Below are 12,847 nucleotides of genomic sequence, written 5' to 3'. Positions count from 1 at the left end.
GGCGGGGGGAGGTTGCATGTGACATGGTGGGCCTCCGAGAATGATGTAAGAGGGAATGATTAAAATAGAGGAACTGGACATGAGTCAGATCTTGAAATCCTTCCAGGGAAGTTAAGTTTTGCAGAGCTGTGGGGGATGTGGTGAGTCTGTCGTGAAAACAGCTGACTCCACCTCCTGCTCGGTTCTCCCTGCCCAACATCAGTGACGCGGGAGGCCAGTGCATCCCAACAGATGGGCCCTGGAGAAGGAGAGGGCTGGGGGTGGTCTGGGGGGAGAGGTATGATTGGAGTCCAGTGCATGAAGGAGGCTGAAATAACATGAGTCTGTACGTCTCTGGATCTGCCTGTTTTAGAGGTGGGCTGGGGGGCTGGAGCTGATGCAACTGCTTGCTTAAACCTTCAGTCTTGCCAGTGCAGTGGCTGAAAAAAATTGTCTTTTATGGTATTTTTTGTGGATTTTTATGGTGTTCAGTTGAGCAGCTGGGAAAAAAAATTATAAAAACAAGACCCTATCAGGGCTGCTGGGGGAAGGAGTGAGAGAAGCTGTTCATACCCTGTCTTGCCATGCAGAGGCAATGTGTCAGTCCTGGTTCATCTTTAGGAAGGAGCTGTGCTGCCACTGTAGGAAATGACTCATAGGAAGAGTAGGAGATAGAACTAGCTCAAGGAACACCAAGCTGTCCTTATGCTGTGGGAGATGGGTAGCCACAATCAGAAGTGTCTGCACTGCAGATTGTATTAAACTTCAAATAGAGTGTAATATTTTCAGAAGTTCTTAAGCCCTGCTAGAGGAAAAGATTTTAAGGCAAATTTTCAGGAAATATATCCAAAGAGCTTTGAGCTCTTTTTTGGTTCATCTTTAGTTTTGATGTGTGCTTATATCTCTCTTTTTCACATAGAGTGTCAGTACTGCACCAGCTGTGCTATTTTATATCTATGATTTTTTGCTTACAATCTGTTTTGTTAGTAGTATTCTTTCAAAGAGATAAAAAAGAAGGAGCAAAATTTAATTCAAAGACATACTTAGTAATTTTGAGGTTCATCTGAGGTCTATTCACAAGTCAGTCAAACATAACCGAGGTTTCCTTATATTTTTCTAAGAACCTGGTGGTGCTGCTGGTCCTGTGGTTAGAGCCTCACTGTGTCAGGTACCATGCAAAAGCCTCATGAAAGAAAAGCCCTGGCCCAAAGGGTCCACAAAACAGCACAGGATCAGACCATCCCCAGGGCTGGAAGGATTTGGTAACAGCAGCACGAGCAAGACATTAATACCACAAGCAGATATCTCTGCTTCCCTGCCCGTCTCTGTGGTCATTGTTCTGGTTTCTCTCCATGACATGCAGTGTCACACAAGCTGCTTGGCTCTTCTGGCTCTGTGCAAACCAGGGAACACCGTCCTTGGAGAGCTCTCCTTTGAGCTCAGCAGCTGAAGCTTAGAGTGGAAATGCCAAGGATTACAGCTCGTGTGTCAAGGAAGAGGTGCCATAAAATGGCACATGGATTTGAAGTAATAGAGATCAGCATGTGAGTGAGTCCAGCAGTGTGCCTCTCCTGTCACCCACAGCATGGGGGCTGTGAGAGCCAGCAGTGACCTGGCAGCCACTGGAACCAGCCTCAGTGTTTGCTGGGAGCACCAGTGCAATGCCAGGGTGCTGGAGCTGGCGTCCACTTCCCAGGAGCTGACCACAGGCAGGATCGCCCTCTCCAGCTCTCAGCTTGTGACACAGTGGCACCTTCTCACCAGGCTGTTTTTCATGTGTGCTGTCTTCTTCTGTGTTTACTTATCATGCATTAACTCCTGCCTCCAGTGAACACCAAGTCACAATACATTGCTTTTTCTTCATCTGATCAGCTGTCAGAAGGGCATGTGATACTCCTGCCCTCCCCACCAGCGTGAGTAGGCTCTTGCATCATATGAACAGGCATCAGTTGCCTCATGGGAGACTCTGGATAGCCAAAAGCAGGGCTGCCTCTGGGTCAGGAAGGTTTTCTTTTGTAGCCTCCCCAAACCTTTTGATGGATGGCTGAGATAGATCGATCCTGAGCGTCAGAGCGTGGGGCTTTGCCAAGGTACACAGGCTCAGCTATTGTCCATGCCAACAGTGGGAAGACGTGCTCTGCCATGTGCCTGGAAAGGCTGGCACAACCACAGAACACCAACAAAACAAATGTTGCTTCTCTCTGTAGGGACTAAGAGGATAAACAGCTCCTCTCTTGCTCCAATCTTTTCTCTACTTTGGATGCAGCTGAGACCCTTCCTTGCATTTGGAGTGAGCCAAGAGTTTCCTGCACCACATGAGCTGAGATTTAGGAAACTGGTAACAGCACTTCATAGTACTCTTAGATGTGGCCAGCTAAAGCCAGTGGAGAAATGTGTGGGCTGAAGACCTGTGTGTACAGGCAAATCCACAAGATGAGCTGCAGAAAGGAGCACAAGTGGTCTGTAGGAGCTAATGGACAGGACTTGGGTAGCTCTGTTTTGTGCCAGTACCCCAGCACAGCACCAAAATGTTTGGTGCCTTTTTCAGGAACTGATTAATTAGCAAATAGAATATGCTTTTAATCATTCTGTTTGCATGAAAAGTCCAGTAGAGGTCCTGAAAACTAGCCATGAACAAAGCTCCTCTTTTAATGAGAGTTTTAGCCCATGGACCGGATGTTTCCTGTTAGCCATTTAAGTAAATTCTTTGCTTTTTTTTTTTTTTCTTTGTTAACCTAAATTTTTAAAATAGATGTGGTTGGAGCAATCCGTGACTTTTTTCAATGCTGAAGTTGGACACTAAAGCTGGGCAGCTGGTCTGGTCTCTCCACCCTTCTGGGCCTGGTTCACCACTCTGAAATGCAGGCATGAGCCCAGAGCAAATGTCACCATCTCTTTTTGGCCTGAGCTGTGTTCCACATGTCTGGAGTTTCCCAAATCTCTGTGGTGAGGTGCTTGCATGATTACTTCTCACATGTTCCTATGTCCATGATTACACCATACAAATAACCTGGAGAGGTGGACAATATCAGTATGTATTTCATTTTTTTAAGAATGGGCAAAGCAAATTACTGAAAACACAGGGAAAAGAGTTTGAAAGGTGCCAAGAACTGTAACTTCCATTGAAGGAAAAGAAACAATCCCAAATATATTTGGGTTTTTTCCAAGAATGTTCCTAGGAGACTTGTCCATCATCATTCAAAAATCTTGTGAGGAACTGAATCAAGGCTTCCCAGGTATCTTTAATCCTTCAGGGCAAAGCTTATTCATAAATCAAAGCTCAAAAATTATTCTCGATAGAAATTATAGGGAAAAAATAATGCAACTATCACCTCTGAGTCTAAAAACATTTTGATCCCTAAAGCTGCTTGACTTTCTTGAATAGGAGGCTGCTTGATTTGGAAATGTTGGCCATAGATAAGGAGGAGCAGTGGCAGGCTCGGTGGTCTGTGGCATTAGGCCAACGTGTTTGTGCAATGGTAACTTGGTTAGAGCTCTGCAGGCTGGGAAAAGATCCTGTACCAGTGAAAAAGGAATAGAGCAGGACTGTGGAGGGGCTGGCATTTCGCTTGAGTGATGTTTGCTGGGGGGGGCTTCAGGAAATTTTTGTTGTGTTGCTCCTGCTGTGCTCCCACAGCTGGAGGGAGAATTATGTTTAGAAATGCCCTGAAATCTTTGTCCCAAGAGGTGGCACGGAGCTGTGAAGTCTCCCGGGGGAGAGAGCAAAGCTTCCTTTCAGGTGGCAGAGGAGCAGAGCTGCAGCAGGACCCTCACTCTATACCCAGCTAGGGATGGCATCTCCCTCTTTGCAGGATTGAAAACTGCCTAGACCCAGGGGAAGGCAGAGGTCCCTTCATAGCTGTTGAGTTACAGCTGCTGGGAGGCACAGCAGGAGCACAGGGTCTGCCAGGCTGCCTTTGGGGTGACTCCTGCTGGGGCTGAGCCACTCGTTGCTCACCTGTGGAGGGGCTCAGTCTGCTGTCCACACCAGGAATTCTCTCAGAGGTGTGAGCTGCCAACATAAGCTACACTTGTTTGTTTTATTCGCCTTCTTTTTTTCCAGTGAATGCTTTCTCTCACCCTCAGCCCTGCTTCTCCTCCGCCTTTTTTTTTTTCTTTTTCCTTACTTAAATTGTTTGACTTGCAAGTTCCATCCCTGGGGAGGCTCCTGGGCAGTGATTCACCTGGCTGGAGCCAACTGGCAAATAGAGTCTTTTGCAGACAAGACAAGAGGGCTGGTTGGTTTGAGCAGCTTCACCTTCAGCCAACAGGAAAATAAAATCCTATTTTTGGAGAACGATTCTGTTGGCGTGAAGACCTGCCAGGATTCTTTGGAGCAGCAGCTGCCAGACTGCCTCCTTTACTCCTTCAGGGAAAGTGCTTTAAACTGAATCAGATGTTGTATACATACAACACACCCACCCACACGTGAACACCTGAAAGGACTTTGGCTGAGCAAAGGACACCGTGTGTGTCACCGGTCCCTGCTTCCCAGGAGACAGCTGCTTCCAGGGACAAGAGACAAGGAGCAGTGGCGTCTGCTCCAACCAGGAGCAGTGCTTTGGCTGACAACAGCCAGCAGAAAGGGCAGGCTGCTCTGTTTGCTTTAAGCAGAGGAAGAAAGGAAGGGGAGGTGGACGGGGATGTAATCCCCTGATGCAGGAGGAGCTGGTTCCAGTGTCTGTCTAGGTCTGGTTGTTCTCAGCAGGAGTCTCCTGATGTATGAAAGGATGCCCTTTGCAGGCAGGGGGGATGAAATAGAATTAAGGCACTATTGGAACATCTCAAAGATAGAGACTTTGTTACTGCTTCAGCTTCAGACTTCTCAGTGTAACCTGGGATAAATCAGTTTCTATCTCTCTGTGTCTCTGTTCACCGAGTGCAGCGAGGACAAATTGGGTTGGATTGGGGACGGGGGAGCACAGGAGCACCCACATCTTGTTAGTCCAAAATACCTGTTTGTGTGCTCTCTCTCCAACTCCTCCCCAAGCATCATCTTGCTTCTTTCATTGAACTTCTCCTTCGGACAATGTGAAATCCATTCAGCTGGACATTTTCCGCCATCTCCTCTCTGAATTTCCCAGCTGTGAGATAGAGCCAAAAGTTTTGTCATACCTGACTGGAGCGCTGTGGAGGAGCACCCCGCCGGCTCTTGGCCAGCAAAACTTCTTAGCCAAGCATTTTCTTCCTAGTTCTGCTGCCATTTGCTATTCCCTTCCCTGTCCTGGTCCTTCCCTGTCCGTCCTGTCCCTCCCACAGAGCAGGCAGGATGCATGGCTCTATATTTTTCACTGGGGTGTTTTCCTCTGCTGTCACAATTCTTAAGCATAATTTCCAGGGACCCTGAAAAAACAGCATGCTGAAAAATGATGGATTTTCTGTACCAAAACCCCTTCTGCGCTCACAGGAGACTCTGAATCTGCTGGACCCTTTAATCTCTTTCAAAAGTCTCCTGTAATGGGCTGCCAGTTGTGACCCACCTGTCTGCCAGCACCATAAAATGAGCTCCCTGCCTCATGTGTTCCCCCTCAGTTGGGGCTCCTCAGGCTATTGGAGCAGTGCATGGGAGAGCAGAGGTATCACAGCTTAGGGGAATGAAACCAGTGGGATAACAAAGTCTGTAACTTGTAGGCTGCTGGTTTTAGTTGAACAGTGCTAGTTGTGTTCCTGGGGAACATCTTTCTCCTTTAGGCTTAGGCAGGAGAGGCACCAAAAAAATAGGTTTTACAGACATGTGAGATCCAATAAATTAGAACACTGTGGTCACTGGAACTGTTATTGTGGTTTAAACTGCTACTACTTACCCCATGGAAACAAAGTGCTTTCTTTTTCATTAGGGGCTTAGATGACTGATTGTTTCCTGCTGTGCAAGAGCTGTGCTGGAATAGCTTTCACAACCTAGTTTGGGTCTTTGTAGATTGTATGGATGCTGAAATATCCTGCTCCATGCCACAGCCACCAGCCTTAGCCTCATTTAAAGTGCAAAACCTGTTAATACTGGTGTGCTAAGCTCGACTGCTGGGCTAGGATGCCTGGGGTTAGTTGAATTGAAGCTGCTCTTTCCATTTGTCTCCTCCTCCGGGTTTGTTTTACAGCTTGGGCCAAAAAGTACCAGGGGACCACCCACCACCCCAGCAGTGGGTGAGCTGGGGCTGCGGGTTGCTGGTGCCAGCAGTGCAGATGGTGTGTTAAGGACAGTCAGGTGTTGACAAGGATGGGGCTTTGGTGGTGAGTGTTGTGCTGGGCCTGTTCTGCTTTTCTTCTCAGCTTCCTCCCACTTTGACCCTTTTCCATCCCATCTTGAGGATGGACAGAACCCCGAGCTCTGTGGGCAGTCACAGCATGCTGTGAACAGGTTTTATTGCTGAATCTCTTGGTTGCTGGGTAATATTGGCCAAGTGGCCTCCGGTGCTCAGCTCTGCCATTCAAACACAGGAATAATCTGGTTTTCTAGATATGTGGAGATCTAGTGCTGGAAAACCTGCGTAGAAGTTAGACTTTTACTAAGTCTGTCACCAAGTGCCTCAAATCTCCTGTCTTTAAGCAGCAAGGTTAATACTGGAAACTGAGGCATAAAAAGGCATGAAACACACGTGTGAAACGTGCATTTAAATAGTTCCTTATCTGGGTTCTTTTATTCTGGCACAGGAGCACATTGTTTATGTCACATTGCAGCAGTTTTAAAAATTCAGGAGACGGTGTTCTAGTCTGGAGCAAGCATTCCCCTAGCTGATACTATGCTGCTGTAGCAATATTGTTTTCATTGTACCATTCAAAGTAGTAAAATCTCCCCATGTTGGCAAGAGCTCGGCTCCATAGCAGACACCTCAGCAGCCACAGGGCCAGACTGCTGCTCAGTGGCATCCATGGGTCACTCCATGCCCAACTCTGCCCTCTGAGGAAGGAAGGATGCAGCTGGGGGAATGGTGAAGGCTGTGACTGAAGTCTGCAGGAGCGTAAGTACAGTATCAGTCTATGCACGCTCATATTTTCCTTGGCAAGTCGTATGACTGTAAACAGCAAAATATTCTGGCAGTCTTCTTGGTTTTTTGTCTTGCCTGAGCAATGAGTTTTCCCTGCACATCTCTTTCTTCTTATCTGACTGATTCAGCATGTAGCAGAGTTATTTTCCCCCTTTTCTTCATTAAAGAAAATTGTAGCCCCCTGCCTTCTTGTTATATTTGACATCTTTGTCTCTAGATGGCAGAAGGCTGTTTCCAGTGGTTGCTTACCACAGCTTCTTGGCATGCGCACAAGCCTCAGGGATGCAGTGCCTAGCTGGAGAAAGGCAGACAACTTTCCTATTCGCAGTGATTCCCACAAAATAGGAGTGTTGAATCCAAGCAAGCAGTAGCTCGTGTTGGTTCAGTCCTTTGTACTGTAGGCAATTGGTACAGAAGAGCTGAAATGATGGCTCTGAGGTCAGTGGCAAAATTTTGATTGACTTAAATAGGTGTCCCATCTCTCACCTTAGATTTTATGAAGTAACTTTTTACCTCTTCTGCTCTGTAAACCCTCAAAGGTCAAGGGAGGTCTTGGATGAGAGAGTTCCCCAGTATAGTTTTCCTGTTCTGTCTGTTGTGATCATTTGAGTTTTTGTTGTTGCTGATGGGTTTTCAGATAAGTGTGTTGCCATTGGCCGTTGCAATCCACTTCCCTCAGATTTGCTTTTGCCAGATAACCAGTGTTTGTAGGTGTACAGGGAAGCAGGCAGGAAAAGAGAGCATCCTCTCCCTTTCTGCTTCATCCCTGTCTCTTCAGCTCTCAGCTATTCCAGAACGTGCCCGTGTCTGCTTTGTATTTCTGGCAAGCCAGAGAAGGGGATAAAGCACTTCTACTTTGACTCCCAGTTTGAGTTCTTCCTGCAGGAGACAGAGCATGGCAAGACAGGGAAGAGAAAGCTGCTTTGGGATTTGGTCATAGCAGGGAATTGGGGGGGCTTAGAGGAGCACAGGATCTGTCCAAGAGTGAGAGAGAACGTGTCACACCACCATGTTCTGGCTCTGGCTCAGTACCTCCACTCCCTTCTCTATAATTATCTGAAGTCTTCCAAACTTGTATTGGATGTAATGAGATGAAGTCGTCTTTTGTGGTGACTTTTTCATGTAGTAAACATGGCCTTTCACAGCTCTGGGGTGTGGACTGTAATGAGTTTGGAAGTGTTTGTTCCTCTGGCAAGCTGAAAGGGAATGAATTCACCAGGCATCTCCGATCAGCTCCATTAAGCATCTGCATGGGCTCCAACAGGCTTTGTGCTGTCCAGCTATCCTGAGAGAAGGGGGTGCAGTTCAAATGATCCTGCTAGTAGATAGCACTAAATAATTCAGATTGACAATCCATTTTTCAATATAGTCACTGCAGTGAGGTTTATGAATCAGGGTTTTGGCCTTGTTGAGCTGTGCTGGTGTGGCAGGAATGGTTTGGATGAGGATAGGCAGGCTGGTTGTCCAACATGTCCCTGTGTCCCACTGCTTTCCAAAGTGCTGCGCGGGGTGCGAGGGGAGAGGTTTGTAACAGACTGTCTACACCAGGGAGCCTCAATAACATTCACATTTGCCTCCTCTTCTCAGGGTTTTCCTGGTAATTTTGGAGAACGAGGACCTCCAGGCATCGATGGGAACCCTGTAAGTTCATAACATTTTCCTTTCTTTTTTCTTTTGCAGTAGACAGCACACTGTACTGCATCATGCTAGTTAGAGCTGAGTGAAGCTTTTACGCTTGGTGGCAGCTGCTGGCTGGTTTTGTCCCCCCTGAAAAACAAATGTACATCCCTGCCCTGCTGAAAATTCCTGTGTTTGGTTCCTGTAACTGTTGGGTCATCATTTGCCATCAGTTTTCTGTCTCCATCTCTTGTCTTCCTCGCACCTGAGTCTTGACAGATGCTTTCGTATCCTGAGGGTGTGACTAGGAGAAGGTCAAGAGAAAAAGGGCAAGGATGTTGCTCTGGCAGAGCAGGCAGTGTTTGGACCATGTTGTCCATACCACAGGGCACAGATTCCCTCCTCTAGTGTCTGGGAGCACTGAGGGACAGACTCCACAGCTGAGACTGCTGCCTGCCCCATCCCTCAGCCAGCCCTGGGACTGCATGGGGAGTAAGTCTTCAGTCTCCTGAGCTCTTGGCCTCCCTTCAGTCTTCATCTGACCCCTGCTGGCTTCCTAAGAGTGAGATGTGTCTCCTGGGAGTTGGATCAGGATGGTCACAGAGGGCATTTAAGCAGCTGGGTGCTGATAAGGCTTAATTTGCTCTGCTCTCGTAGCACTAAACTGTGGGGATGTGCTGTGTTTGCTACGGCTCACAGAACACATCCTTGTGGTTTGCAACAGTTCTCAGATGTATTAATTATCCTAAATTATTTTCTGAATTACTGTGTTGGTTTTCCCTGAATTAGCATGTGAGCAGCACTGATTCCTCTTTGAAATGCCTGCTGCCTTGGTTATTCACACATAATCACCGTGCTGCTCTGGGGTTTGATGGGATGATTTGTGTGAAGTAACCCACTCCACATGTGTCTGCAAGTTCCCATTTGTCATATATGCAGCAAAAAGTTATTTATACAATTGACTCCAATCCCCAAGCCAAGCTCAGCTACACTCCAGCTTTTGTGGATTTCAGCACAAGAGTCATAAATGCAATGAACTGAAAGAATATTCCCAAGGAATACTTCTGCAGGACTTTTCCCATCCTTCAGTCAATTTAAGCCATGGATCAGAGTGGAATCAGTAGTCCCAAAGTAGAAAACTTTCTGATCATACTGCTATTTCCAGCCAACCCACCAGGAAGAGCAGGGATCCTGGAGGACAGGAAGACTTTTTTCCCCCAAATAGCTTACTTTGTTTTCTTTTGAATATGCAAGTTGTCTAAGCCCCATTCAGAAGATATTCTCAATGCCAGTCAGCTGATGGCAGTTCCCAGAGCCTGGGAGAGCAGCAAATGTCCTGTTAATTCATCCAGAAGGATTGCTCTTCTTTCATCTTATCAACGGCTTTTAAATATTAATGTGCCTTGGCTATCACAGAATGAAAACAGACTGTTTGGGCTGACTTAAAGGGAGGTTCACAGGGTCACAAGCGGAGTCACAGACGCAGAAAAATGCCAGAAAGTCTGTTTGTGGAGCACACAAATATGCTGAGTTTGGTAGGTGGGGTGTGCAGCTGAGCTGTCGCAGGCGGGAGGGCTGCCGGAGGCCCGGCTGCCACATTCTCTGTTTGATCCCCTGGTCGCGTGGGGAAGGCTGACCCCAACAGCCTCTGATCTCCTTTCCATCCCCTCCAGGGACAGCACAGGCTCTTCCAACCTCAGGGGCCTTCTTCCCTCCTACCAGCTCGATGAGAATTGTTGTGCCATCGCGTTACAGATCCCATGTTCCCCCGGTGTGCTTTAGCCACTCCAATTAGGCTCTTAATCACAGGAATTAGACGTGGGAAAGGGCTGTTGATTCATCTCCTCTCTTGTCCCACTGCCTGGTTTGTGTGCTGAAAAAAGGAGAATAGAGCCTGATTTCCCTTGCAGGTCAGGGACTGATGGCCAGGAAAGGCCACTTGTAAATCCTCCATTTCCTACGCCGAGGAACCGCTCAAATTAACAACTAGTCCTGTCCACATCTCTCAAGGGAGTCCACCCCCTCCTCTCCCAAGAGGAAATTCTCTTCCATCAGCTGTGAGGTCATGCATTTCCTCATATACCTGTTCTCGTGAGGGATATCCATATGACCTAAGTCAGAAATCTGGAAGTGCCTCTTGAGACTGGTGGGACCAAGACCTGACTATCCACCCAGCCTGCAGCCCAGCCACGCTGGGAGCCTGCAGAGCTTCCTGGGAAACCCAGGCCACCGTGCAACTCCTGTGCTCAGCATTCCTGGCATACTGCCTCTTCTTCCTGAGCCTAGTAGTGCCAGGCCTCAGCTAAAAGCTTGAAGCCGACCTTATAACAGTAGCTCTGAGGACACAGAAATCCCACCCATGAGGAACAATTGCTCCACAGATGTCCCAAGTATGCAGGAAAGGAACTGGCCATTAAAAAAGCGATTTTAGGCTGGTTGAGATTATGAAACACTTTTTTGTGTGTGTGCTTGCCCAATAGTCCTTTACTCCACTTCCCATAAAATAAACACACGTAACCCTTTACCCAAGGAGCCCTGAGCACATTCAGTCACGTTGCGTCCCCTTCTCTTTCCTTCTTCCACTAGGCAGATCTTTCCATAAAAGGGGAGCTTTATTGCACTGGAGGGGACTCCACCAGATGTGCACCATAAACTGAGCAGGGCTGTCAAAGAAAGTAGCCAGCATGATCCAGAGCAGGAGCAGGACTGTCTGAGTTAACAGGAAGTTCAGCATTTCCAATGCACTTGTTTTGAGAGGCCCCATTGGAGATGGAGGTGTGTAAGAGCAGGTCCTTGCCCTGACAAGCAGCTCACTGTTAGCGTGGCCAAGGAGGCCACCGAGGGAGACGTGGGACAGGCTGAGCACCCCGTGGTGGCTGAACTACTCAGAGACCTGGATCAATGAGTTGTGGGGGTCTGGCAGAGCTTCTCTGCTGTGCTTCACTTGAAGATGCTATCGGGCACCCACCAGTGCTTCTGCATGTCTTTGGAGAGCTCATACAGAAGTAGTTTGTGGTGAAGCTGAGAAGTCAAACCAGCTCCATGACCCTTGGAATGATGAGCTCCAAGGAGCCCAATACATTCCCAGGACCCATTTGCCAGCACCAGAACCTGCTATACCCTCTCCCCAAACTACCCAGTTTCCTTTTCATGCAGGTCTTCCTTTTCCTATGAGTTTTATTATTACTTAACCACTCCCAAAAACTCACCTTTCCCAATGCTAAAGCAGCAGCTTTCCTCTCCTTCCCACCTTAGCCTTGCTCTCCCCGTGTCCCCACCCTGCTCTGGTCCCTCTCCCTGCCAATGGCTGGATCTGACCTGGGGAAGGCTCCCACCTCTACCCTGCACAGCAAAATGTTCCTTTCATCCAGCCTGCTCCTGGGAGGGAAGTCAGCCCTGGGAATAACTGCCCAGCAACAAGCAGCCTGTGTCTTCCCAGGATGTGCTCACAAGTGCACTCCCTAAGATGGAAGTTCTGGATCCCTTTGGTGGGGCAGGGGCTGGGGTTGAAAGGGGGGATGGAAGGGGGAGGGACGATCTTTTCCCTTCCCTCAAGCCCTTGAAACACTAAGCTGCCTTTCAGTCTCTGCTTGTCTATAAAGTGTCCATAACCATGTGGGTTTGTCTTACCTTTTAGGGAGAACTGGGAGCCCCAGGTCCTCCTGGAGTCCTTGGACTCATTGTAAGTACAAAAAAAATGGAGATCTGGCTTGTTGGGCTTCAACCCTTTCAACCTGCCTAACTACGCACAGATTTTCCTCTTCCCGTGAGCAGGATGACTGTTTGTATGGGGGAGGTGTGACATCTGGGGAGAGAGGGGGTTTCCTGGTGGATTGGGAGGTGGAGGAGGGCAAACCCTTCCAAGCAAAAGGAAACAGATTAGAAGTCTGGTTTTAGTGTCTTTTTTTTCCTGATAACTTGCCCTTTTGATAACATTTGCCAGGGTATTTCTTCAAAGATGCAGCATTCATTCCACACCAGGATCTCTTAAAAAGCAAGTCCCTGTAAGCAGTTCAGGGACACACAGTTCTTGTTCACTGGAGAGACCGTGGACAGGAACAGTTTGTCCTCTGGGTAGACAGGAATTTTACATGCACTCTCACCATCCCATCACTAATCCAGGTAATTATGTACTCAGCCAAATTCCACCCTTCATTACGCTTTTCCCCCAGCAGGAGATAAATAGCTGTAAGGCTGGGTGGCAACTCCTCCTCTGGCAGCTGTGCTGGGGGTTAGTGAATGCCCAGCTGAACATAGTGTGGTTTATT

At 47.9% G+C, this 12,847-nt stretch overlaps 1 protein-coding gene across 8 annotated transcripts in view; it reads left to right on the top strand.

Moving 5' to 3' along the window:
- The window catches only part of COL27A1 (collagen type XXVII alpha 1 chain), a 151,792-nt gene that overhangs the window by 58,051 nt on the left and 80,894 nt on the right, over positions 1-12,847 (top strand). For all 8 annotated transcript variants that reach the window (XM_017745601.1, XM_017745603.1, XM_008642274.2 and 5 more), the window contains 2 exons: positions 8,550-8,603; positions 12,217-12,261. In XM_017745601.1, coding sequence (XP_017601090.1) covers positions 8,550-8,603; positions 12,217-12,261 — 99 coding nt within the window. The remainder of the gene's footprint in view (positions 1-8,549; positions 8,604-12,216; positions 12,262-12,847) is intronic.

The sequence above is a fragment of the Corvus brachyrhynchos genome, unplaced genomic scaffold, assembly GCF_000691975.1.
Source record: "Corvus brachyrhynchos isolate BGI_N302 unplaced genomic scaffold, ASM69197v1 scaffold59, whole genome shotgun sequence".
In the NCBI taxonomy this organism is placed as follows: Eukaryota; Metazoa; Chordata; class Aves; order Passeriformes; family Corvidae; genus Corvus; species Corvus brachyrhynchos.
This window is presented reverse-complemented; position numbering and strand designations above follow the sequence as displayed.